At 39.5% G+C, this 27667-nt stretch overlaps 1 protein-coding gene across 15 annotated transcripts in view; it reads right to left on the bottom strand.

The window, feature by feature from the left end:
• Positions 1 to 27667, bottom strand: part of LOC143032483 (uncharacterized) — a 111533-nt gene that overhangs the window by 37347 nt on the left and 46519 nt on the right. For 13 of the 15 annotated variants that reach the window (XR_012967113.1, XR_012967114.1, XM_076197346.1 and 10 more), the window contains 7 exons: positions 24718 to 25925; positions 24103 to 24345; positions 19874 to 21019; positions 17954 to 18235; positions 16984 to 17172; positions 8146 to 8328; positions 4733 to 5479 (listed from right to left, as the gene is read on the bottom strand). Coding sequence is in view for 13 of the 15 variants with exons in the window: in XM_076197346.1 (XP_076053461.1) it covers positions 4733 to 5479; positions 8146 to 8328; positions 16984 to 17172; positions 17954 to 18235; positions 19874 to 21019; positions 24103 to 24345; positions 24718 to 25925 (3998 nt within the window). In the remaining 2 variants the exon portion in view is untranslated. The remainder of the gene's footprint in view (positions 1 to 4732; positions 5480 to 8145; positions 8329 to 16983; positions 17173 to 17953; positions 18236 to 19873; positions 21020 to 24102; positions 24346 to 24717; positions 25926 to 27667) is intronic. The other 2 variants (XM_076197344.1, XM_076197345.1) reach the window with 2 other exon arrangements.

Raw genomic sequence — 27667 nt, 5'->3', positions numbered from 1 at the left:
TGCTTGGTGACCATATCGTTGCTGCATATTCCAATCTTTGGTCTTATCAGGGTGATTAGGATTTTCTTCACCATTTCTTCATCAGGTATGTAAAATGCAACTTTGATAGTCCTTATTAAATTATAAGTTTCTCCAAAAATTTATTTATATGTTTCTCAGGTGACATATTATTCATAACAATGACTCCCAGGTCCTTCTCATTTTCTACTTTTTTTTATTCCTTCTTCTCCAATTTATATGCTCTGTTATTCTGTTTTTGCTTTTTCCAAATTCCATTATACTACACTTTTTTGCATTGAACTCCATCTCCCACTTTCTACTCCATTCCTGTACTATATTTAGATCTCTCTCTGTAGTGATTCCATAATCTTCTTCAGTTTCCACTCTTTTCAGTAGTTTTGCATCATCTGCAAAGAAGCTCATATAGCTTTCTATTCCTTCATCCATATCATTTAATATATATAGCAAACATTATTGGGGCCAGTACTGTTCCCTGCGGTAAACACGCTTATTACTTCATCCCATTTTGAGTGCTGGTTTCTTATCACCACTCTCATTTTTCCTTTCTTGCAAAAAGTCTTCCATCCAATTTAGTAGTTTTCCCTGTATTCCTCCTTGAGTTTCTAATTTCTTAAGAAACTTCTTTATGTGGTTACTTTGTCAAAAGCTTTCTTTAGGTCTAGAAATGAACAGTCCGCCCATCCATCTCTTTTTTGTATTATATCTATTAGCCTTGAATAGAAACATATTAAATTGGTGACGCATGATCGTCCTTGTCTGAATCCAAATTGCTTGGATTTAACACTTTGTTTTTTTCTAAATATTTTTACCCATCTACTTTTGATAATTCTTTCACAAATTTTTGCTATTGTACTTGTTAGAGAGATGGTCTATAGTTGGTAGGTTCTTCTTTATTTCCTCCTTTATATATAGGTACTATATTTGCTTTTTTCCAATCTTCTGGAACTTTTCCTTCTTTCAAGGAACTGTTTAGTATGCTATGTATTTTGTCTGCCTGCCAGTCATTCCTGCATTCTTTCAGAATCCAGTTTGCTTATCATCTGGTCCATGCGATTTTCTGACATCAAGATTACTCAAGTGTGTCAATATTTCATTCTTTGTTACTTCTATTTCTTCTATAGGGGGGGACTTTCTCTTTCCATTCAATCTCTTCAGGTTGTATGTTCTCCCTTGTAAACAGTGATTTAAAATGTTTGTTCATAATTTCAGCCATTTAAATTTCCTCAGTGTATTCAACTCCCTCTTGCCTTAATTTCTCCAAGTCTTGTTTGTTTTTTTCAGTTTATTGTTTACAAATCTGTAGAATAGTTTTGGTTGATCTTTACACTTTTTCTATGACATTCTTTTTCATATTTTCTCTTTTCCTCTGACGTTTGTACATATTCATTTCTATAACTGGTATATATTTTCCATTTTTCAGGTCTTCTGTCTTTTTTCCATCTGGTCCAGGCTTTGTCTCTTTTGTCTTTTTAGCTCCCTACAACTTTTGTTTGTACCAGCATTTTACATATTCTTTTTTTCTTGTTTTTGTCTTGGGGAATACTTTTCCACTCCATTTTTGTAAATTTTTGTCAAAATATTCCATTTCTCTTCCACTGTTGTTTCTTCTTTGTATATTTCTTCCCAGTTTTCTTTTTGAAAGAATTCTCTTATTTTATCAAAGTTTGTTTTTTCATACATCATTCTTCCTTTTCTATATTGCTCATTTCTTTTCCTATATTTTTCTTCATTAAGTTCCAGTTCAATCAATATGTGGTCACTTTTACTTATTGGTGTTTTATATTCAATCTTGTCCACTATTCTAGGTTCACATGTAATTATTAAGTCTTAGTCTCGATGGTTCTTCTTCATTTCTATACCTGGTGTTCTTCCTGTATCCATTGTGTCATTGTATGGTCAGTAATCATTCTCAAGTAGAGCGTTTCCCCATGAGCCGTCTCCACCCTTTACTGTCATTTCTTCCCAGCAGATTTCTTTGCAATTAAAGTCGCCCATTATAACTATTATTACTAAATCTACCATAATTTTATTTAATGTTATCTTTAAGTCCTCTAACATATTTTTATGTTCACTCTCTCCCATGAGGCTGTTTTCGGAGGCACATAATTGATCACAAATTTTCTGCTCTTCTTATCTCTGTCTTCCACTTCTATCATAATCATCTCTACTGTATTTTTTCCATATATGACACCCTTCAATTTTATATCATTCTTAGTCAGTAACATAACTCCACCCCCTTGCTTTTTCTATTTTTTTTTAATCCAATAATTATAGGCATCATGTCCTACACTGTTGGGTGGTAGTGGGCCTTTTAATTTTGTTTCTACAATTCCATTATGTCCGGGGTTCTTTTTCTTTCAAATAATCATTCAGCTCATTCAATCCTGTTATTAATCCATCTATATTGTGTAAGACACTCTTAGTTTTCTGTCACTTCCATTGTGTTCTCTGTTTCCCTTTTGTTTTTCTCTTGTATGTCGAACTGCCTTAGTTTCATATTCACTACTCTCCAATAGAATCTCTCTTTCTCTGACTCCGTTCTGTTCTCGTTTTTTTGTCTTAGCTTCAAGTCTTTTCTGCTTTTCTTCCTCTCTTTCCTCTTTATTCATTTCCCTTTTTATCCATACCTTTTTATATTGTTCACTTGTTGCTAGTTTCCCTGTTTTGGATAAGATATTCTCTGCCGTCGTTTGAGACCTGAATTTAATCTTAATTGGTCTGGTCTTATCTTTACTATACTTTCCGAGCCTGAATTTTTCCTCAATTTCCATCATAATTTCTGGTTCATCTTCCTGAACTAATTTTAGTAAACTGCTTACTTTTTAATTTTCCTCATTGGTTCTTGAGGTTCTATCTGGGTTATATTTCTCTTCCATTCCTAATATAATTATACATTTCTTTTTGTCAGCTAAGTCTCTTACTTTATTCTCCTTCTGTCTCATCACTTTAATAATTGAGTATACAGTTTGTTCTCTCATTTGCTGTTTTTAATTATATCAGTAAATGCAACTTTACTGTTTTTTTTTTATCGACTTCCATCCCTCTCTGTTTTCTTTATATTCCTCTTCAATTCCTCATTCTCCACCTTTACTTCTTTTTAACTGTCTTTTCAGGTTTTCTATTTCATCAGTTAAGTTTTTGTTCGCCTTCTCTAGTTCTTCAAATTTTTCAACTCTTCGTATAATTTTGTTAACATGACCGAACCTACGCTCCAAGTCCTCGATCATCTTATCGAGCTTCTCTTCTAGTCTTGTCAGTCGGGGGGGGTTTGTGTCCCCCCCACCCTCTTTAAATCCCTGGAAAATATTCTCATCACTTTCTACTGTATTGCTCTTATCTATACTTCTGATCTTTACATTTTTAATTTAGACATTTCATCGTCGTCGGGGGGCCTTTTGTTTACCTTTTCGCCTGTCTGTCTGGGCCAAGTCTATCCTTCCTCATTTCCTTCCATTTCCCTCAGTAATCCCTCCCCTTCTCCTCTTTTTCCCTACTTTCCTACTACCCCACGAGCAATTTCACCCCCCACCCTGTAAATACAATAGGCATTCTCTTTGCGTTGGGATCCACAATACTTCAATTTTCTTCAGAAACGTCTTCTAAGCCGTCCGTTCGTTGAAGTGTGTGTGTGTGTGTGTGTGTGTGCGTATGTATTCACCTTGGTCTTTGGGATCACATGTTGGACTCGTGATTGACAGCTATTTCCCTCCCGGAAGAGAGCTCAGAGCTCGTATGGACGATCTGTGGGTTAATGCTATGACCTTTCACACACACACACACCCAACTCCCCACCCACGAAACGTCAGAGTAAAAGAAGTAACGACCCGAAGCACAGCTGATACCGAAATAATTTCGGCCTGGGCAGGATTCGAATGGGTACTGTGAGCACCACCGTACTTACCATGCCAGCTCTCTACAACTGCACCACCGAGTCATGTGCGTGTGTGTGGATTTACCTAGTTGTATCTTACGGGAAGGGGAGCTATGCTCTTGGTGTCCCGTCCTTGTATCTCTCCATATCTAGTTCGTTCTTATATTCTTGTATTGTTTTTGCACACGCAGTTCTTTCATCTAATATGTTCCATACAGCCACCACTCTGTGTGTGTATTTACCTAGTTGTATTTACCTAGTTGTATTTTACGGGACTGGAGCTATGCTCGTGTAGACCCATTTTTTGTATCTCTCTACTACCTCTAGTTTGCTTTCGAATTCATGTTATATTTCCGGCATTAACTGTTTCACTGTTCAATTGTTTTCAGACGTGTGTGTGTGTGTGTGTGTGTGTGTATTCACCTCGGATCTGCTGCAGTCTCTGTCGAGACAGCCAGACACCACCCTACGGCAGTGAGCTCAGAGCTCCTTATTAGCCGATCTTCTGGGTAGGTCTGAGACCACTCACACACACCACACACCGGGACAGCAAGGTCACAACTCCTTGACTAACGTCCCGTACCTACTCGCTGCTAGGTGAACAGGGGCTACACGTGAAAGGAGACAAACCCAACTTATCTTCGCGCCCGACCGGGGAATCGAACCCCCCCGGTTCTCTGGCTTGTGAGGCCAGTGCTTTACCAATCCGCCACTGAGCCGTGTGTGTGTGTGAGCGTGCACAAATGAGTAAGTGCATAAGTCAAGTCAGTCAGTGAATGAGTTAGTGAGTTAGCAAGTCAGTGAATGAGTTAATAAGTGATTGAGTGAATATTAACTTACCCATATCCCCTAGGCTTTTTCTCTCTCTGCTTCGTCTGTTCTGGAACCAATGAAGTATCTGCCTATGCCTGACCCCAATTCTCTTTGACAGAAGAAACAGAGTTCTTGAAGGAGGAAAGTTGTTGAAATCGTAATGTGTGTTAAGTAGGGACTGCTCCTTCTCCGAGTACTCTACACGATGTCTTGTATTGCACTCCTTAGCCTCCAAGTGCTTTCCAAAATAGGCTTCATTGTTGAACAAAAGATTACATGCTGAGCATCTCCATTTAGGGCCACAGGCAATCATCTTGGGAGTCTTTGTGCCTGTGCGCATCCCTCTCCGTCTCTTGGATAAAGGCTGTCCCGACAAGTTTCGTTTCCTTTTCCTTTTTCTCTTCCTGGCTCCACACAGCCGCCCACCGTGCTCCTTGAGGGCTACAAAGGAGGCAAACGTGTTACCGCAGTTGTAGCATCGGTGTCCGGTGTAATCTTCCAACTTTCCCTCGATGCCTCCATCTGAATCCTCTCCTGCACCCTCCAGCACACACTCCACAGGCATGACCATGTGCTCTTCTCTTTCGTTGCTCTCTTCCTCTTCATTATCGACGACGTCTCTTTTGATCTCTTCCTGGATCCCTGTTCTCCCTGGTAAACTTATTTCGTCTTCCAGATCATCTGAACTGTCGTCTCCATCTTCACTCAAACTGTTGTTCAGTGAACAGTCATCCATGTTCTTCGACTTCAATTTGCCTTTAACGGATTCTGCAGCTGAGGAGAAAAATAAATAAATAAATCTATCTTCATCAACATACCAATAAGTAGCTAGCCAAAGCATGCACCCATCCCACTCTTAACCTCTTCAATATGAGTTGAATATTTGCATGCACACCAGGTTGCCTAATGTACAATGATGCATCACAATAAGTGCATTACAAAATATAAAGTTATTGCTGTAACACTCACTCTTTCACCCTGAATAAAGGTCACAGAAAACATGATCATAGAATATGGAGGTCACTCAGCTACAACTATAAAATAAATATAATCAGGAAGCTGATGCCAGCATCCTTATATACCACTCACGGCTCATGATGCATACACAGGCATCAACATATTCAAGAGGTTAACCATCACCCACTTCCCACCACTATGGAAATAAAAACTTACACATACACTAGTATATAATGAATAAGCAATATTATTTTCTTCAACACAATCTCCTGGTAAATAAATACTGATCATTATGTAATCATACATACATATACCAAGGCTTTTTCCCCCTTACAAGGGAGGTAGCCAAAAAGAAAAAGGCATAAAACCATTTCCACCCATTCCATCCCTAAATACACTCCACCCCCCTCCACCCTCCCTCTTATCTTAGCACCTCCTGGATGATGGGTCATCCCTGCACCTTGCCTAATGCCCTGGGTCAGAGGCAGTGTCGCAAGACACAGCACATCCACAGCAAGGCCGCTTCATTAAATCTGCAACCCCTCCCCCTCCACCCCCCCCATGCAGAAAAGGAGAAGACAGGGAGAAATCCCTTCGGGCTGCATCAAATTCTTCTCACACATACTACCTCACCCCCCATCCTCCCACCCATTCCACCTCATGCATCACAGCATCATCCATATACAACCATTCTCCATTCATCCCTGTCTTCTGTCCTCTCCCATCCTTCCTCAACAGACATTCCCCTCTTCCTTAAGAATGATTTAATTTAATTTACAAGACCCATCATCCAGGAGGAGCCAAGATAAGGAAGGGACTGGAGTGAATAGAAGTGGAATGTTTGGGGATAGAATGGGTGGGAGTGGACTTTACACCTTTGTTCTTTTTGGCTACCTCCCTTGTAAAAGGGGGAAATAGCCATTGCTATATGTATGTATGTAATTAACAAGATCAGTCATTACACTATAGGGGTGATCTATAAATACTATAATCACTTTTACCCCAAGCACCGCATCAGACAGTAGATTTCACATTAAGTATATCAGTCATATTTCCAAGATCCTGTCATTAATTCTAGTAATGGTATCGACAGGACCCTTCACAAACATTCCTTTCTGATGAAATTTTTTATGCCCAAGATCACAAAAACCTATTTCTCATGCCATTACTCCACTAGTTTTTGATAACCCACATACAAATTTATTAAAGTCAATGCTACCTTATTTCAAGAAGGTAATGTTTGCTTTCAGCCTGGTTTGACCAATTCATCATATCCATTTATTGTGTGGTACACCTCTATTATATGTCAGCTTAATGGACATCCATCCATCCATATACCAAGGACTTCTTCCTCCTTATAAGGGAGGTGGCCAATTCATGGCTTGCACCCACTCCCACCCACCACCCTTGTGTCCCGCTTTATCTTAGCTCCTCATGGATGAAGGGTCATCCTGTCTCCCGCCCACTGCCTGGGTCAGAAGCATACATACATACATATACCAAAGGCTTTTTCCCCCTTACACAGGGGGTAGCCAAAAAGAAAAAGGCATAGAAATCACTCACACCCATTTCATTTCCCATATATTCCACTCCCCTCCACCCTCCTCCCTCCCTCCTATCTTGGCACCTCCTGGATGACGGGTCATCCCTGTATCCTGTCCACTGCCCTGGGTCAGAAGCAGTGTCGCAAGACACAGCACATCCACAGCAAGGCTGCTTCATTAATTTGGCGACCCACCCTCTCCATCAGAAGCAATGCAGCAAATCACAGCACATCCACAGCAGGGCCTCTTCACTTACATGGCAAACCCCCTCCTTGTTGTCTCATGCAGTGATGGGATGGGGAGAAACCCCTTTGGTCTGTGTTAAAATATCATCCATACACAACCATCCTCCACTCACCCCTATACCCTGCCTTTTCCCTTCCAAATTCAAAAGACATTCCTCTCTTGCTCAAAGCCCCTTTAACCCCATACATCCCTCTCACCCTCAAATTCACTCCATCCACCTCTGCTTTCCACACCTTTTTCGCTAATCTTTCTTCATGCATTCTATGTGTCCAAACAATCCCATTAATCTTTCATCAGCCCTATATGCCAACTCTCTCTCCACACCCACTCTCCTCCTCACCTCATTCCTCACTATCCAACCTTGTAACCCCTACAATACTTCTGACACTTCATCTCAAACACATTCAAACTTCTTTCTGCCTCTCCTGAATTCCACACATATTTTTGTTAATAAATTGCAGTAATCAAAACAGAAAAAAATATATAATAACAATATGCAGCGGTCACATTTTTCATAACTATACCCTCCCCCTCCCTTTTTTTTTGCAATGAAGTTCTATATTTTTCACATACATACAATGCACCACCTTAACCAATTCCTCAACTGAATGAAATTATCTATTCTTTGTCACTCACCCTCTTAATGTGTAATACTACTGTGAGTTGAAGATTAAATACTATATATCTACTTACACATGTGGGCTAGTAGATGAGTTCCATAGACTGTGGGGTGAGCAATAAAAATTCCACATTGTTTGCATTGTAATTTGTCTTTAGTGATACTATGGCTTTCTATATGGTCCAGATATGGTGCTTGTAGAATGAAAGCTACATTGCAGCCTTCACAGGAAAAGGGCCCAACTTCTTTGAAATTGTCTGTAAACAAAATTTAATTAATTAGAAGCATAACTGCATGCATGATGAAAGTCCAATATATAGACTTACAGTACTAAAATAAATTTTCTTGACTTGCATTTGTATACATACATATACCAAAGGCTTTTTCCCCCCTTACACGGAAGGTGGCCAAAAAGAAAAAGGCATAGAAACCACTCCCACCCACTCCACCCCCTACACACTCCACTCCCCTCCCTCTCATCTTGGCACCTCCTAGATGATGGCTCATCCCTGCATCCTGTCCACTGCCCTGGGTCAGAAGCAGTGTCACAAGACAAAGCACATCCACGGCGAGGCTGCTTCATTAATTTGGCAACCCCCCTCTCCGTCCCCTCATGCAGAAAAGAAGACAAGGAGAAATACCTTTGGGCTGCGTCAATTTATTTCTTATATATACTCCCTCACCCCCCATCCCCCACCCCCTTATGCATCACAGCATCATCCATACACAACCCTTCCCCACTCACCCCTATCCTTCGCCCCCTCCCGTCCCTCCCCAACAGACACCCCCCTCTCTCACAATGTCCCCCACCCCATCCATCCATCTCATCCCAGGATGCCCACCCCATATTCACTCCCTCCACCTCTGCCTTCCACACCTCCCCTACTAATCCCTCTTCACCCACTCTTTCCATGCATACAAACCATTACAACACTCATCAACCCAATCTCCCAGCTTGCATTTGTGAAGTACATAAATTTAGAGTACTAATATTGGATGCACAACTATGTACAGTTGATGATATAGTTTAACATCACAAACTCCTTCTATTGGAAGGCTAGGACAGTGTCCCTCTCAGAGGACTTTGTAGCATGGAATTTAATGAACCATGCCCTTGGTTCAACTTCACTGGTGGCAGAGAAATAAAGCACAAGATCAAGGAGGCAAAGAGGAGAACAGATGTGAAATGGGGGAAGAGTATGACAGAAAATTTTGAAATTAATAAAAAGACGTTTTGGAAAGAAATTAAGAGAGGAAGAGGAGTTGAATCCAGTAGAGAAAAAAGGTAAAAGGTGCAGATGGAAAGATGATAATGGAAGAGAAGGCTGTAAGGGGAAGATGGGCAGAATATTTTAGGGAATTGCTAAATGCGAACGATAGGGAGGGAAAGGTAGTTGCAGTGGGGAAACACTAAGAAAATGATGGTGATGCATGAGGAAAATGGAGGAGAAATAAGGAAAGATGAAGTGAAGGCAGTAGTTAAGATGATGAGAGCAGGTAAGGCCTGGTCTGGATGGATGTCATGCAGAATGTCTGAAAAAGGAGGTTCAATGATGGTGGACTGGCTGGTGAGGTTATTTAATGTTTGTTTGTGATAGGGCAGAGTGCTGGAGGACTGGAGGAGTGCCTGTATAGTTCCACTTTACAAGGGAAAAGGGGACAAGTGTGAGTGTAGTAGTTTCAGAGGGATTAGTTTGTTAACCACTTCCATACGGTGACGCCTACATAGGCAACATGAGGAGCAAGTGGGTACGCGATGATGCCGACGTTGGCGTCTTGATTATATTTATTGTAGTCATACCTACGTAACCTCCATTCTCTCTAAACTGGCTTCATCATATTTATATGGTTATCAAAATTCACGGGTGAAAGAGAACGAACGATTGAGCACTGACTTTATTTTTTATAATGCGATTATTATGACGTGTGATGTGCCCCGGAGTGAAGAGGTTAAGTGTAGCTGGGAAGGCTTATGCGAGAGTCTTAACTGAGAGGATTAGGAGAGGAACAGAGGGAGTATTTGGTGAGGAACAGTGTGGATTTAGGACAGGTAGGGATTGCATGGGTCAGGTTTTTGTGGTAAGACAGATATGTGAGAAAGCTATGGGAAAAGTTAAGGATGTTTTTTGGGCTTTTATGGATTTGGAAAAGGCTTATGACAGGGTAGACAGGAAGGCACTGTGGGAAGTAATGCAGATGTATGGGATAGGAGGAAAGCTTTTAGAAGCTGTCAAGAGTTTATACAAGACTAGTAGAGCGTGTGTCAGGATTAGAAATGGAGAGTGGTATGAAGTGAAGGTGGGACTCCATCATGGATGTTTTCTGTCACCTTGGCTGTTCAATTTATACATGTATGTGGTGGTGCAAGAGGTAAATGCAAGGGTAGTGGGTCAGGGATTGGAGACGGTTAAAGAAATTGGAGAAAAGTGGGAGATAAGCCAGCTATTGTTTGCAGACAACACTGCACTTGTAGCACGATCTAAGGAGGGATTGAGTAAGTTAGTGACAGAGTTTGGGAAGGTGAATGAAAGAAGGAAGTTGAAGATAAATGTGAGTAAAAGGTGATGAGATGTACAAGGGGAGCAAGTGGCAGCAGACTGGAAATGAGTATTAAGGGAGAGAGACTGGAGGAAGTGGATATTTTTAGATAATTCGATGCAGATGTGACAGGAAAGGGAGCAGTGGAGGTGGAGGTAGAATGTATGCTACATTTTTTTATGTTGGAGTTCACTTCGCACTTCTGACATTTCCAGACTTTGTCCAGGTCTTCTTGAAAAGATTTGTAGTTTTCCTCTATACTCTGTCAAGTAGTTTCGCATCATCTGCAAATGTTTGCTGATGACATTGCACTTGTGGCAGGGTCAGAGGGGGGACTATGGGAATTAGTGTCAAAGTTTGGGAAAGTATGTAATAGGAAAAAGTTGAAAATGTGAGTAAAATAAATGTGGGTAAAAGCAAAGTGATGGGATGTACAAGGGGAGAGGATGGCAGTGAATTAGAAATCTTAAGGGAGGGAGGCTGGAGGGGGAAGGGAGGAGAGGAGGTAGAGGTAAACTGTAGATTGAGAGAAGGAAGTACATCCATTGGGCAATTAAAAAGTGTAATGAGAAACAGGTGTCTAGGAATGGATGGAAAGAGAAGATTACATGAAGGGGTGATTGTGCTGAAAGGATTACATGGGGTAACATGGAATTTAAATGTCAACTGAGAAAGTTTTGGATTTCTTTACTTTTTGTTATTTTCTGTATGAAAATATAACTTAGAAGAAGTTAGATCACTAAAATGCATGTTTCTAGCATTTATAGTCTTGATTTTATCCAAATAGCATGATCTTAAAAGTTCCAGATAGCAGACAAACTTTTCAATGTCGTACTTACATTTTCCACCATTTGGGCACCTAATGATATAACAGCTGTTGTTTACATTTGCACACAATCACATTAGGGGAAGAGGATTTATCAAATTTGGATGTCCTTTTGTGTTCTAATGTGGGTATGGTACAAGGATACATGTAACAAAATATACAACAGATTTTGTAAAAATGCATTTTTTATGTAATTACCTAGTTGTATTTTACAGGATGGGAGCTATGCTCGTAGTGACCCATTTTCGTATCTCTCCACATCCAGTTTATTCTTGAAATTGTGTATAGTTCTGGTATTTACTGTTTCCCTGTTCAGTTTGTTCCAGACATCAATCACTCTGTGTGGGAAGCTGTTTTTCTTCAGGTCTCTTTTGTAACTGTCTTTATTTAATTTCTTTTCATGTCCTCTTGTTTCTCTTTTGCCCCATTTTAATATGTCGTCTCTATTGAGAACTTCCATCCCTTTCATAATTCTGAAAATGACCATCAAATTGCCTCTTTCCCTTCTCTGCTCTAGTGTTGACAGCTGTAATTTCTCCAATATTTGTTCATATGACAGATTTGATAGTGTGGGTGCCATTTTTGTCGCTGCTCTTTGGATTCTTTCTAATTTTCTTATGTTTTTTTGTTGTTGTTGTAGGTGCCCACATTGATACAGCATATTCTAATTTCGGTCTTATCAGTGTAACAATTATTTTCTTAACCATCTCATCCATGCAATCAAAGGCCACTTTCATTGATCTTAATAAGCTGAAAGTCTCTCCAAATTATTTACATGTTTGTCAGGTGTCAAGTCACTAGAGATGATTACTCCTAGGTCCCTCTCTGAGTTTACCTTTTTGACTTCTTTGTTTCCAATCGTATATTTTCCCAAAACTCTATTTATACCTCTTCCAAATTCCATTATGCTACATTTCTTGATGTTGAAGTTCATCTCGTGTCTCCGGCTCCATTCCCATACTTTATCCAGGTCATCTTGCAGCGATCTGCAATCTTCTGTTTTCACTCTCTTGAGTAATTTGGCATCATCAGTAAAAAAGTTCATGTAACAATTTACTCCTTCATCCATACAATTTATGTATATGGCAAACATTAAAGGAGCCAAAACAGAGCCTTGGGGGATGCCACTTTTTACATCTTCCCATTTCGAATTTTTGTCTCTAAGTACCACTTTCATTTTTCTCCCAGTTAAGAAATCCTTCTCCCATTCCAATAGTTTGCCTTGAATTCCTCCTATTTTTTCAAATTTTACTTATTAGTTATGTATTTACAGCAAAATGAATAATCATAAATTGGTACTTTTATTTCTTTCAGGCTGTACAGGTATCTTATCTATCGTAATTTGGTGGAGTGGTGTAGGCAACGACTGGGCAAAAGAAATCACCAGCCCCTTCCAGTTTGTGCCAGAGACCAAATTAGGGCAAAAATGGCCAGCACTAGATGGACATTACACAGGATTCAAATACCCTTCAGCAATGACTTTAGTTCAGATTCTTGGAATTATATTCAGAGTACTATCTTCTTTGGTACATGAAAAGAGTTCACTGTGTTGGATGATTAAACCTGGACCTTTGTTTCTGGATGATGTCAGACTTCTCTTGCTTTTCAGACTTGGAGCAGACTAGTTCAGGAACTTTCATAGCAGACTGAAGCTTGGCATCTCTTCCAAGTCTGTATGATGGATATTCAGAATGCAATCTCGGTAATTCACCAAGTAAAATCTGTACATATTCTGTAAATACACAATGGAGATTTATGGTTTGTACATTTTATTGTTTAGTTAGTCATATTATCAGAACAATACCAAATTTTTTAGAAAAGTATTAATTCCGGATTTATCACACTGCTCCAGTAGGAAGTCCTATGCAGTTTCACCATTTGGATGCAATAAGTAGCACAACAGTGCTTCATACATTCCCCTTATGTTAGATCAAGCTTCTCCTTTGCCACTCCAACACCTACTCTGGCTTTGGGATAAGATATAGCCCATTGCGCCTCTCCATTTTTTCCAGTTTTCTGTTTTTTACATGAATTTTCATTGAAATGAAGGGCAGCAAATAGTAGTATGAAAGTGGAAAATTAATAATGATAATTTTCAATCACCATGCATACATTTTACCATTCTCAATATGAATTCTCCCTTGTGCCTGAATTACCGTAGTGAAATTACATCAAGTGATGTTTTACATTACATATGTATTTGCCTTCCTTTCATTGCTTCATAAAAAAAAGACTTGGGAGCAAAGAAGCACACAACCTTGTGGTACAATTCCAGCACTGATGTTTGTTGACAAGGCAAACGCTGACTGATATCTCTGAGATGTGGTTCCTGCTTTACTAGGACCTCAAGCTCTTTGTCAAATGCATTACTACACTTTGTATTATAATTTACAAGAAACACCAGGTTCACACTGTGAAAGACTTAAAATTTATTACACTGTACAGGGGAGAGGACAAAAATTAAATCAAATCTGACAGTGTGAACTGGACTTGTTACCATCTTTCAGCCATTCCCTACTCTGTTGTCAACCAGCTTGTGCAGGCTTGTTGGATATATTTCACCGTGGCCTTCGTGCTTGTTGACAAGGCCAGGATCCTGAGTGTACTGTTTTTTTCAAAATGTTTCGAACAGAATTTCACTTTCAATCCAGGCTTCCATGACTCATGCCATCTGCACCGAATGATCCAGTCCTTTTTGCGAACAGAACCTTTCAGAAAAGAATGAAAATGAAGTCCATTCACAGCAGAAAGTTTCATCAAATCACTGTTGCAATTTGCGGTGACACAATTAACCATTTTCTAACCTAATGCTTGATAAAACCTTGCTAACACATGAAATATGACAAATCACTGATCAAGTTGACAGCGCAGCATGGCCTTTTATAGTGCACGTATATGGCATGTGTGTGAATGTAAACAGTGAGACTGATGTCACAGCCAATAGAGCCTTATGAGAACAGCCAAATATTGGCGAAGGAAAAGTTTGTCTGCTACCAATATTTTTGATAAGCCTTTTTATCACATTGTGTAATAATTAGGATCTATTTTTGCATTATTTGATCAAAAAGTGACTAAGCCATACATCTAGCAAATATTCACTACCTCCTCTTTGAAAACCTTCTCAGTTGACCTTTAAGAGAGGCAGAGAGGAAAACTTTGAATGTGTTTGAGATGAAAAGTCTCAGAAGTATGGTAGGGGTTACTAGGTGGAATAGAGTGAGAAACGAGGAGGTGAGGAGGAGAGTGGAAGCAAAAAAGATGGCAGATAGAGCTGATGAAATAGTACTGGGATGTTTTGGACACATGGAAAGAATGAGTGAAGTAAGATTGGTAAAAGAAGTGTGGAAGACAGAGGTGGAGGGAGTGAATTTGAGGGGATGACCGAGGATGAGATGGATGGATGGGGTGAAGGTGGCATTGAGAATGAGGGGAATGCCTGTTAAGCAAGGAAGGGAGAAGGCAGGAGATTGGGATGGGTAGAGAATGGCTGTGTATAGATGATATTGTTATGCAAGGAAGGAAGGGGCAGGGTATGGGGGGGGAGGTTAGTGGGTTATGTGTGAGTGATATTATGACACAGTCCAAAGGGATTTCTCCCGTCTTCTCTTGTTCTGCATGAGGGGACGGAGGGTGTCGTCAATTGAGTGAAGCAAACTTGCTGTGGTTGTACTGTGTTTTGGTAGATTGCTTCTGACCCAGGGCAGTGGGTGGGATACAGGGATGACCCATCATCCATGAGGAGCTAAGAAGAGAGGGAGTAGGGGGTGGTGAAGGGGAGTGAAATGGGTACGTGCGGGTACGTGTCTTTGACTTGGCTATCTCCTTTATAGGGGGGAGGAAGCTCTTGGTGTATATATATATATATATATATTTGTGACATCATGACAGGTTTATGAATGGTAAGAATGGAAAGACACGATTGAGAACAAGAGACTTTATTCCTGACCAGTTTCGCCTTTGAGGAATAAAATCTCTTGTTCTCAATCGTGTCTTTCCATTCTTACCATTCATATATATATATATATAATTAATGTGTTTTATTTTCATTTATATTTATACTGCCACATATGAAATCATCTGGGCAAACTAGCTCAATCAGCCTAAGTTTTGTTTTTCATACATGCAATTTTTGTCTACTCATTTATAGTGTGTATTTTATTTCAATCTAATATTTTTTTAATATAGGTTTTAATGAATGTATCATATTTCTATTTATATTAATTTTCTAGGCTACAAAATGCTTATCTTCCCTCAAAAATAATGAAAACCTAAAAAAATAATAATACCTATAGGCTGCAGAATCCTGCAGCCTAGTATTTTACATATACTAGTGTGAAAAATTCACGATGTACAGAGTCCACGAAAAGTGAACTGTGATATGGCAAGGGATGACTGTACTAGCAAGAAAAATCTGCATTGCACTACCATAGCCACCATATATTTGGACACAATAATGCTGACATCGATTCTTATGCCACAAATGGGAAGTCCCTTGCCCTTTATATCCTGAGCGAGCCAGATATTTTTTCATATGCCTGGCAATGAGACCAAGGTTGGCTGCCACCAGGGCATGCAGTGTTTCCAGGCTCAGTGATGTTTGAGATTCGACAGAGTGAGGATTACATTTCTGGAGCTCTGTGGTAGCCTTCAATTTTACGTAAATTCTCAGTGGTTTGGCATCTGTGTTGCCAGCTATGGGTAGCGGACATGAAATCGAATGTGACAAGATTGTTGCTATAGTGACCCTGTTTAAGGCAGGGCATTCTGTGAAGGAAATCCCAAAAAATACAGGAGTTACAGTGCATTCAGTGCAACACTGGTTGTTACATTTCAAGGATGCGGGAGTAGCGTTGCACTGTGCAGAGACACACCACCTAATAACCTAGGATTTTCCTGCTGAATTTTAGCAAATTTACGAGGCGACTTGTCTATCTCACGCTTAATAACATTTAAAGTGTATGGTGTTAGTTTCCTGGGTCTGCCACAATGCTGATGTGGGGTAGGTAGTGACCCCCCCCCCCCACCATCCCTGAAACATAGCAACCAGCGTTGGACTGAATACACTGTAACTCCTGTAATTTCAGAGATTTCCTTCACAAAATGCACTGCCTTAAACAGGACCACTATAGCAGCAATCTTGTCACATTTGACTTCATGTCCACTACCCATAGCCAGCAACACAGATGCCAAACCACTGAAAATTTATGTAAAATTTAAGGCAAAGTGTGGAGATCCAGAAATGTAATCCTCACCCGTCAAATCTCAAACAGCACCAAGCCTGGAAACACTGCATGCCCTGGTGGCAGCCAACCTTGGTCTCTCTGCCAGGTATGCGAAAAAATATCTGGCTTACTCGGGATATTGAGAGCAAGAGACTTCCAATTTGTGGCACAAGTATTGACGTCAGCATTACCATGTCCAAACTTATGGCGGCTAATGTAAGTCCGTGAAAAGTGAACCATGATATGGGGAAGGATGACTGTACAAGTGCACATGCACATATAAAAGCATGTACACACACACACACAAAAAATTAAATTACACTTACTTTCTTCTTTCATTTGGCGCCTGAGTATTTTGCGGGTATTTTGGAACCAGGTCTTGACGACAGCATATTCGACACCCAACTGCTGTGCCATGGAGGTTTGATCAGCAGCACAAGGGAAGTTGTCATGGTCAAAATGGAGGTCAAGGAACTCTTTCTGTTTTTCAGTGAAGTGAGTTGGTGGGCGGCGTTCTGCAACAAACATGTGAAATGTATATATAAGAAACCTTAATCCAAGTGCTCCTGGTGCTACGCTTATTGAACCCATCTCACAAACATATTTGATAACACAGCTTTATTCTTATTCACACATATTGACTCCTGTATCTGTAAAGCATACATTGAATCCCATATCTGTAATACATATCTCCATGCAAAGCAAATATGATATTAAACTTTGAACTTTAATTCAACTAAGGAAACACTACATATATTTACAAAATACCCTGACATCTCTATGCTAAAACTCATGGTTCAAATCTTTGACCCAACCCTAAATTGCATTATCGAACAATACCTACTTTGCTAGTTATATTTAACCCCTTCCAGCCCTAGGAACAATGAACAAGCTTTCATCTCCTAAATCTATCTATATACCAAATGGCTTCTTACCCCTTATAAGGGAAGTGGTCAGCCACGGCATGCACCCAACTCCCAGCCATCCATCACCCATTTGTTTCCCTTTACCTTGGCTCTTTTTGGACGAAGGGCCATCACTGCCACCACCCCAACCACTGCCCAAGTCAAAACCAACTGGACTCTTGGTTGGTCAAGAGTCCAGTCAGGCTGATACACCTGAGCTAAATAAAAGTGTCTCCAGTTTCCCAAATCAAAATCTATTTTGTGCAACATGGTATTAAAGGTGTTGTATGAATTAATCAAAAAGCCAAAACCCTCCCTCTCTAAGAAAAAAAAAAAAAAATTCTTAAGTGTCGTGTCTATCACCTGCCCTTGCCACTCAAAAGACGCTTACTTTTCCAAATGCTGGATTCAGTGTTAGGACTGATTTCTGACTTGAGAATAGACTCCTGGGCACATGTGATGTTAGTTGTGTTGTTATTATTGTGGAGCTGAGTCATGTGGATGGGGATGAGGGGCAGAATGGGTACAAAGCGTTGCTGGGCCAGTGGGAGGAGTTTGTTTTCTGACGCATTAGGTGGGGGCTCCCCATTGGCAACATGGTCAACCCAGTCTTTGTTCTCAAGCTTGACAAAAGTAACTTTTGTGTTGCTATTCAAGGACACCACAGGTTCCTCTGCAATGAACAATTAAGATCATTTATCGAAACTGTTTGGCCTTCTGTGACTATGTATTACAGAATACTATTTCTTCTGAACTATCACAATACTTAATTATATTACATGGCAATCTGAAGAGCATGATGTAAAAATTACAGTAGCACTGTACAAAATGATGATCACTAAATTCAACCAGTTAGCCGATCTCTTAAGTGACCCACTGACTCAATTCCCCTATTCCTCGTTGAGAAATGGATGAAAGCACAATGTCATCAGCATACTGGTCCACCCTAAACCTAACATATACATTCTGAAACTAGAAAGAACTTCTCTTTGATAGCATGAATGTTTTAAATTTTTTTACGAGTTTGTGTGTACTGGTGTGGGTAATGTAAATATGTGATCCAGAAGAATGTTAGGTTTACATTTGAGGATGTAATAGTCTACTGGTTGAGCTGGATTGTACCTGGTTTTGCATAATGTTCTATGAGAATGTTGGCCTATTCTGTACAGGAGGGAGTGTTTGCATTACAAATGGTGACTTGCATGTGTCATTGTGTCCATCTGGAGGTGCAATCCCAAGGTGCTGCCACTCAGCCTCCAGACTGGGCCCAAAATCTATATAAAGATCATCTTCCTTCCACTTTCATTTAAGGGGAGCTAACAGCTGGTAACCACTCCCCTCCTTGCACTTCTACCAGCCAGTGACTAACAAAAGACCCACACTGATACAAAATAATCCAATATTTCTCCTCATGAGAGATTTGCTGAAAGACCCAGGGACCATTCTGGCTACTGTGAGGCTGCAGGTTTCAAACAAGTGAAACTTAGCAATGATCATAGCCTTACATATAAAATACAGTGAGCCACACAGGACTTTCCTGGGGTATATAGTAACCTGACATGTTAGATTCACAAAGCTTACTTTCTAGAGGTAATAATACGTAAGCCTTACTTTCATAACATTTCATTCATTCATTCACTGAAAAACTGTGTATTCCATTCATATAATGTTATTGCAACATGTTCTACCTGTTTGAAATCTATACTATTCAAAAAAGAAATAGTAAGGACTTCTAGAATAGTAGAAGGGGGACTTGGTGTGTAGACATAACAGTGAAGTATCAACAACTTGACTAAGGATAAAGTAGCCTAAATGTATAAGGGAATTTACACCAGGTTACTACTACCATGGTCAGTTTGCTATTACTATGTTTCAAATAGCAGTGGTAATTCTACAGTTCAAGGGTGCAGGAATTCTGGTTTGAAAGAGGGGCAGTTTTGTGACTCAAAGCTACAATAAATTCAGTCAGTGACTAGTGAAGAAAACCCATGGCTGAAGATTGTGGTAGCCTTAAGGTTTCAGAACAGGTTAGGTTTGAGGATCAGATTTATTGGTTCTATGGGTAAAAATAAATTATAAGTCCTGAGGCCTTTGCAATGAGTCTGAGGTTACAAAGCATGTCTCAAATATTTTACCTTTCCTTGGGGTTACATTCCAATGAATTCAGCTTAAAGCAGAAAATACAAAAGAAAACCACTACAAGGTATGTTAAAGCATAATAAATCACCAACAAAGTAGTCCAGCATAAAAAGAGGCAAATCTCATTAAGACAAGACCAGCAGTAGTTGCCCATTACCCAGAATCACTTTACCTTTTTGTGACTTCAGTGGCAAGATGAGACTTTCTTTACTGTCCAACTTTCCATTTATAATTTCTTCTTTTTCTTCCTTGATTGCACTTGAAATCAACACTTCCTTACTCTCACCTCTGTTTACATTTGTACTTAAATCCAAGGGGTCTGAGGAAGGACCCTTACTGAGTAATTTCTGAAGAAGTAATCTGTTAGGATTTTTCCCAACAGCTCTGACTTGGCTTGTAACCTCTTCAATAGGTATTAAGTTTGGCACCGTCTTCAAAGGGTTCGCACCATCACTGGTATGGCTTCCAATGCGGGAATTGCTTGATGATAAAGGCGAGGTTAGGTTTCTTGGTAGTAATTTACGATGTTTTGGACCCGCTTCTAGAAGCTGGTTGAGAGTTGGGTTGGCACTTCGACTACTACTCACTGCCAAAGGGAGAGAGACTAGGGTGGTGGCAGTAGTGGGAGTTGCAATTTTAGCACTAGTTGACCCTGTTTGACTCTGGACTAGGGAACTGACAGGTATGAGATGAACAGGGATTAGCTTGACCACATTGACACTTTGGGGTATGGGCACTTTGCTGGCTGTTGTGACTACTGATGGCAACGTTCCCCCTTCTCTCGGGCTGGTACTGGGCTGGAGGCTCGTTTTGGCCACGTAGTTGGCTTTTTCTATTCTAAACTTGTGAGCAATTTGGTGTGTCTCAAGAAGCACCTCATGGGGAAACGATTTTGCACAAATATCACACTCATACTTCCACTCCTCCTTGGCATGCATCTCCATGTGGGCTTCCAGACATATGGCATTTGTGAAGGCAGTCTTACATTTTGAACACTCCTGGTTTCCTCCCCGTTTATCTTTCAGATGTCCCTGCTTGTGAATCATCAGACTTTCCTGATCATTGAACTTTTCCTCGCAAAGATAACACATTAGGTTCTCCTCATTACTATCTTCTACCAAACTCATGTTGACATCATGCTGAGTCTTCAGGTGAATCATCAGCTCATCCTTTTCTACTTCTTTTCCACAGGCTGGGCATTTGCAAGTGTTACTTTCCAGGTCCACGTTGTGTCGCATGCTGTGTTTCACTAGGAAAACCAGCATCGCAAAAGAGGCCCCACAGTCTTTACACTTGTAGGGCTTTTCTTTTATGGCATCTGCAAACAAAGACGATGTCCAATATCAATTATGGAGAACCAAAAGGAAAAGGAAAAAAAAAAAAAAAAAAATTATATCATTATGTCAACAATTATGGATAAATAGTTGAGTAAATTTCCTTCAGTAAGAGGAGGAAAAAAAAAAAAAAATCATTATGTCAACAATTATGGATAAATAGTTGAGTAAATTTCCTTCAGCCTATGCCATTCTAATTATATAAACATACCAAAAGACATTTAGGGTAGAGTCAAAGCAAGCATCCACACTACACCTATGCCATACCCATCCAAAAACCCAGTTACTGTCCCTCTCATCCACTTCATGAATGAAGGTCATCCCTAGCCCCCACCCATCATACAGCTTGGGTAAGACACAATGCAACATAACAGCACCTCCACAGCAAGGCCCAAAAGCCACTACATGGCAACCCCCGACTCCTCATTCACTTAAGAAATATGTAGTGCAAACAAGATAATTTTGAGCAATGTCATTTCTTTATCCAATTAAAACCACTTCCCATTCCCTCCTATCTTTTACACTCAATTCTTTACTCAACAGGCATTCCTCTTGCATACAATATCCTATCCATCCACAACATTCCTGGTCTTCCCCTGAAATCATCTCCCTTCACTTTTGCTTTCCACATTTTTCTTGTTAATCTTTCCTCACTCATTCTTTCCATGTGCCTAAACCATCTCAGCATTGACCAACCCTATCTGTTAGCACTTTCAAACCCCACTCTTTGCTTTACATTCACATTTCTTGCTCTATCCATCCTCCTAACTACCCATCATTCCCATCCATAAAGCTATCTAACTTTCTCTTAATACAACTGATAGTTTCAGCACTCGCTATATGGTTTGTCTATTCCACTTGTTCCAGTTCTTGCCTATTTCCTTCTTAAATCTAAAATTGTCCAATTTAAATATTTTTATTTTTTATTACTGCAAACCCTGCGTTTGTCTTAATATGACGACTTTGTCAACATCACCCTTATTAAAGCCCTTGATCCACTTAAACACCACTATTAGACCATCCCACTCTCTGCATCTTTCCAGTGAGTGTAAATCAGGGTCCCTAAGCCTGTCCTCGTAAGGTAAATTTCCGAGCCCATGCATCATTTTGGTCATTCTCCTCTGTACTGATTCCAGTGAATCTATATCCAATCTATAGGACAGAGACTAAAACTGTAGTCAAGGATGGGTCTAACTAATATCAGTCTGATAACTACCTCTGCACTTTTATTCATAACCATCCTAACAATAAAACCTAATGCTCTGTTAGCTCTATTCCTGACACTAATACACTGTTTCTCAGATTTAAGGTCAGGACTCACTGGGACTACCAAGGTGTTACCTAAGCTATATCTGCTTTCTGGGTTACGTAAACCTATGTAACACACAGCACTTCGAGATACTGAGGTTCATTTGCCATTTAACCAAGTCAATCTTTTAAGATCTTCCTGCAGTATTTCAGTGTCTTCCCCTGATCTGATTTGGCATCCTATTTTAGTCTCGTCCATAAACTTACTAATATAACTAACGACCCCATTGTCCAAATCATTTATATACATAATGAATAAAGGACCCTAAACTGAGCCCTGGAGAACTCCACTAGTAACACTCCCCATTTGGATTTTATACTGTTAATGTTTTCTGTCACTGACCCATGCTCTAATCCATTTATACACTTTTCCTCTTATGCCATGGGCTTTGACTTTTATTCAGTAGTCTCCAGCAAGGCCCCTTGTTGAATGTTTTGCTACAGTCAAGGTAAATAACATTGTAAATATCACTGTTATCAGTGTAAAAAGATGGACGATTAGTTACACATGACCTACCTTGGCAAACCCATGCTGTGAGTCATGAATCAAATTATGTCTCTCGTTGTGATCTCTGATTCTATTACCTGTTATTGATTGTAGCATTTTACCTATAACCAACATCAAATTGATTGGCCTGTGATTGTGCACAGATGAATTATAACCTTTTTTGAAAACAAGAACAATGTCTGCCCCCAAGAAACAGGCACAGATCCAATGTTTACAGACTTAAAAAATATTTCTGCTAACTGGTCACAGATTTCAAATTTATGCTCTTGAAGCACTGTTGGAAATTTTTCATCTAGACCAGGGGATTTCGTGGCTTTAAGTTTTTTTTTTTTTTTTTTAAGTTTTAAGTTTTAAGCTGTTTGACTACTTCTTCCTTACTGATGCTGATGTTAGTCTAAGTCCCTCATCCCCAATGAAGACCAGTTAGCAGTCTGGTATTATCTAACTCTACTTTGTAAATACTATGAGAAAATATCTATTATATCCTTCATTTATTTTTTGCTCCAAATCTATCAAGACATCTTAGTCATTTTTAACTGGGCCTATCCTTTCCTTATATTTTGTTCTGTTGAGATGAAAGAAGCCCTTCGAGTTTGATCTCGCTTGTCTAGTAACCTTAACTTCGTAGTTACATTTCACTGTGCACGTGTTTTCTTAACCAGTCAAGCCATATCGTTATATTTAGATCTGAGGCATGTTTCCCCATTTTTTATTCTGAATTAAACCTCTCTTTTTATTCTGATCTTATTTTTCAGCCTGTCCATCATCCATTTGGGAGTTTCAGTATTCTTCATTATTGCCCTGAGGGGAATGAATTGACTTTTTACACATACAATAATAATGATTAGGTTACTGTATTGATCTCAGTCTCGTATGTGACCTGACCTGAGGATTGCATACCTACATCAGTGACTTGACCTTCCTCTCAAACATGTTTGCTCTTTTCCTTTCTGCCTCATTCAAATTCCAAGTCTCTGCTCCATATAGTTCCATGGGCATAATCACTCCCTTTCACAAACTTCTCTTTACATTCATCCCCAGATACCGATTTCTCATGACACTTTTTTCATTCTCCCAAACCATTTAGTTTAACTTCACCTCCACTCCTAGTCTCTAGTACATGTGACCCCAAATATCTTATGCTCTCCACTTCCTCCAGCCTCCCACACTTTAACCTGACCTCCAACCCACCATCATCTCATCACCTTACTTTTACCTACATTCAATTCTAGCTATTTTTCAGACACTTACAGTCATCAATGGTCTGTGAGGCTCTTCTTCTCTGCCTTGACCTCTCATTCTGGAACCAAATTTTGATGACTTGTGGGTCAAGGTTTGTGACGTGACCAATAATTTTGAACATGCAGGGATCTGGGAAGTTGCAGTAGGTGAAGTGCAGGTACAGGATACGGGACTGAGCTTCAGTGAACACTGTAGTTTTCCTCCTCATTTTCTTATTGTTATTGTTATTGTTATAAGGAGAATGTGGTGAACCTGAATGAATACATAAAACAAATTGGGTGTTATTGCCACAGTTATGGATGACCATTTTACAGCCTTCTCATGACTGTATGGCTAACGTTAAGTGTTATCCAGAGAAAAAGAATGAATGAAAAGAATAAGAAGAAAAAGTGAAATGGGAAAGACAGACATAATAGAGTAAACCATACATCTTTTAAATTCTATAAGACTATTCTTTTTTTTTAACAACTTATCATCATATACTAAAGATAGCCATGCTATTTGTGTTGGAGTATTATCAAGAGCAAAGAAATAATCATCAGCTACATTATTATTCACATCTTATGCACTTGAAGCTATCATTCAAAACGGTGAAAACCAAAGAAAAACTGGGAAGATTATTACCATCTTCCTCCTTAGGAGGACTTTGCTCAACATGATGTCGGATGTCTTGGCTACTAAGGATTGTTCGAATTTGTTCCTGCATGGTTTGGGGTTCCTTGCTGCTTGCCTGGGGACTTGGTACCCGAGTTGTTAAGTCCTTTGGGGTTATAGATGGTATCTTTATTTTAACTTGTTCTTTCAGCAGAGACAATACATGTTCTTGTACAGTATTGTTTTCTCTCTTAGGTTCCCCTATTACTCTCTTAATGGTAACTATATCTTCTGTAGAACTCCTTCTTTCTTCCTTCACCTTTGGAGGAGCAGGTACAGGGTGAATAGTAATATCAGGTGTATTTTTCAGTGAGCTAGAAAGGTTAACTGGAACTTGCTGTTCTGTTGAATCTTCAGAGTCCCTCTGTGACAGACCACTTTGATGCTGAATCTGTTGTAGAATCTGCTGCTGCTGTTGCTGTAAGTGCCCAAGAAACAACTGCTGTAGTACTTTTGACTGTTGAACATTCTGTGTACTATCTTGCTTGGCCTGCTGCTGTTGCTGCAAATGTTGTAATAATTGTTGTTGCAAAGGACCTATCAGCATTTGTTGCATCAACTGTAGTTTTTGATGATCAATATTTGGCACATCTGTTTGTTCTTGCTGCTTATTGGTATTTGGTTGCTGCTGTGAAAGGAGTGAAGGTAGAGTATTTTGTTGCTGGAGCATCTGCTGTTGTAGCTGTGCCTGCAGGATACTAAGGGGTAAAACTACAAGAGACTGGTTCGATGTTTGGCTAATGTGGTGGAGAGGGGGTGGTTGCTGCTGCTGCTGTGGTTGTTCATTTTCCTGCTGCTCTTGCTGATCCTCCTCCTCCTCCTCTGGTGTTGGCTCTTGGTCTTGGTCTTGATCTTGATCTTGTTGTTGCTGTTCCTGCTGTTCTTCTTGTTGCTCCTCTTGTAGCTCCTGTTGCTGCTGCTGAGTAGATGATTTGGGGTGAATAAGGTGCTTAGGGGGTGGGACTTGTGGGACTGTAAGGGTAGTAGGATTGTTAATCCCCTTCACTCCTGCTTCATCACTAGGCTCTTCCTCCTTCAGAGGCTTAGACCGTGATCCTCCAAGGGAGCATTTTGCAAGTTGGTGAGTCTCCAGCACAGCTGGATGTGTGAAACCCACTTTACAAACAGGACAATACAGTGTCTCCTTCTCATGATTAATTTCATGTTGATTTAGGAACCTGAAAGTACACATTAGTATTAGTTCATTAAAAAATAATTACCATAAAACCAACATACAATACAAGCATAGATATAATCAAAGCCTTCATTTATAGTATCAAATTTAATACAGCAAAAAAATCAAATAAAATGAAATAAAATAAAAAATAGATAAATAAAAAAAGTACACCTCACCAATTTCCAAAAACAACTACAATGAAGCTTTGCAAGTCCAGATTGATTAGTTTGGTTTAATATCACAAACTCCTGATCTAAGACAGTGCCACATTACAGAAGGCTTTATGAAGAAGGGAATTCAATGTACACCCATCCTACACTCTCGCTTTCCAGGTTTCAATCTGCCTCCATACCAACCTCTAGCCCAAGCAGCAAGCATCCCAATCCTTAAAATATATACACACACCAAAAGGCCCTTTCCCCTATATACAGGGGGACCCACATGGACCTACCTTTCACTAACCCCACATTCATCTGTTTTCCCTTTTATCTTAAGGACACCAATCCACTTTATTGTTGTAAAAAAAATTAAAATTATACAAACATACATATACCAAAGGCTTTTCTCCATTATAAGGGAGGTAACCAAAAAATTATGAAAAAATAAATAAAATAAAAAAATCAAATTTGCCGATTTATTTCGAGTGGTGTCTTGTATTCGATTTTATCCACAATTTCGGGTTCCGATGTGAATATCAAATCCAATCTTGAGGGTTCAATGTTATTTCTAGAATATCTGGTGTTTTCCTTGACCCATTGAGTCAATGTGTAATCAATGGTCATTTCCAGTAATATGCTTCCCCAGTGATCTTCTCCACCTTTCACTGACATTTCTTCCCAACATATTTCTTTTGAGTTAAAATCACCCATAATTACCAGATTTCCTTCTTTCTTTAGTATCTTATTTAGTGTTTTTCTTGTGTCTTCCAGCATTTTGGAGTGTTCACTTTCATTCCATGCATGAGTTATAGGTGGGACATAAATCACTGCATACTTTCTATTTTTCATATCTCTATCCTCAACTTTTATCAGATTCAACTCCACACTGTTCTCCCCTGTGATTTTTGTCACATTTAGGCCTTTCTTGGTTAATAACATCACTTCTCCACCCTGATTTGTTTCTCTATTTCTGTACCAACAATTATATAATCCTTGGCCTACACTATTTGGTGATAATGATCCTTTTAATTTTGTCTCCACAATCCCAATTATATCTGTTTTTTCTTGTTCCAGATAGTCATTCAATTTATCTATTCCTGATATCAATCTCTATGTTGGTATATGTTATCTTCAATTTTCTTCCTTTTCTTCTTTCTCTTCTTTCTCCTGCATTTCCTCTTCCCTTATGTACCATTTCCTCAGTCTCAAGTCCATCACTCTCCAAAAAAACTCCTTCCTTTCTTTTTCTGTTCTTTTGTCGTTCTTTTCCTCATCTTCCTCTTTAAGTGTTTTTTCCTTTTCTTTTTCCTCATCACTCAGTTCCTTTTTTATCCATAGTTTTTTAGTTCTCATTTTTTGCTAGTTTTCCTACTTTTGTTAATATTTTTTCTGCTATTCTCTGTAAATTAAGTTTTACTTTGAGAGGTCTATTCTTCTCTTCAGAATATTTGCCCATCCTATAGATCTCTTCTATTGCCTTTTAGAGTCCTTGGCCCTTTTCCTGTATTTCATTTAGTATTTCTATCACTATATTCTTCTTCTCTTTTTCCCTTTGGAACCCTATTCGACCATGTTTTTCTTTGAT

Source organism: Oratosquilla oratoria, chromosome 13 (assembly GCF_046742065.1).
Source record: "Oratosquilla oratoria isolate Oo_2021 chromosome 13, ASM4674206v1, whole genome shotgun sequence".
NCBI classification, from domain to species: domain Eukaryota; kingdom Metazoa; phylum Arthropoda; class Malacostraca; order Stomatopoda; family Squillidae; genus Oratosquilla; species Oratosquilla oratoria.
Note: the sequence above shows the minus strand (reverse complement) of the source record. Positions and strands in the feature narration are given on the sequence as shown.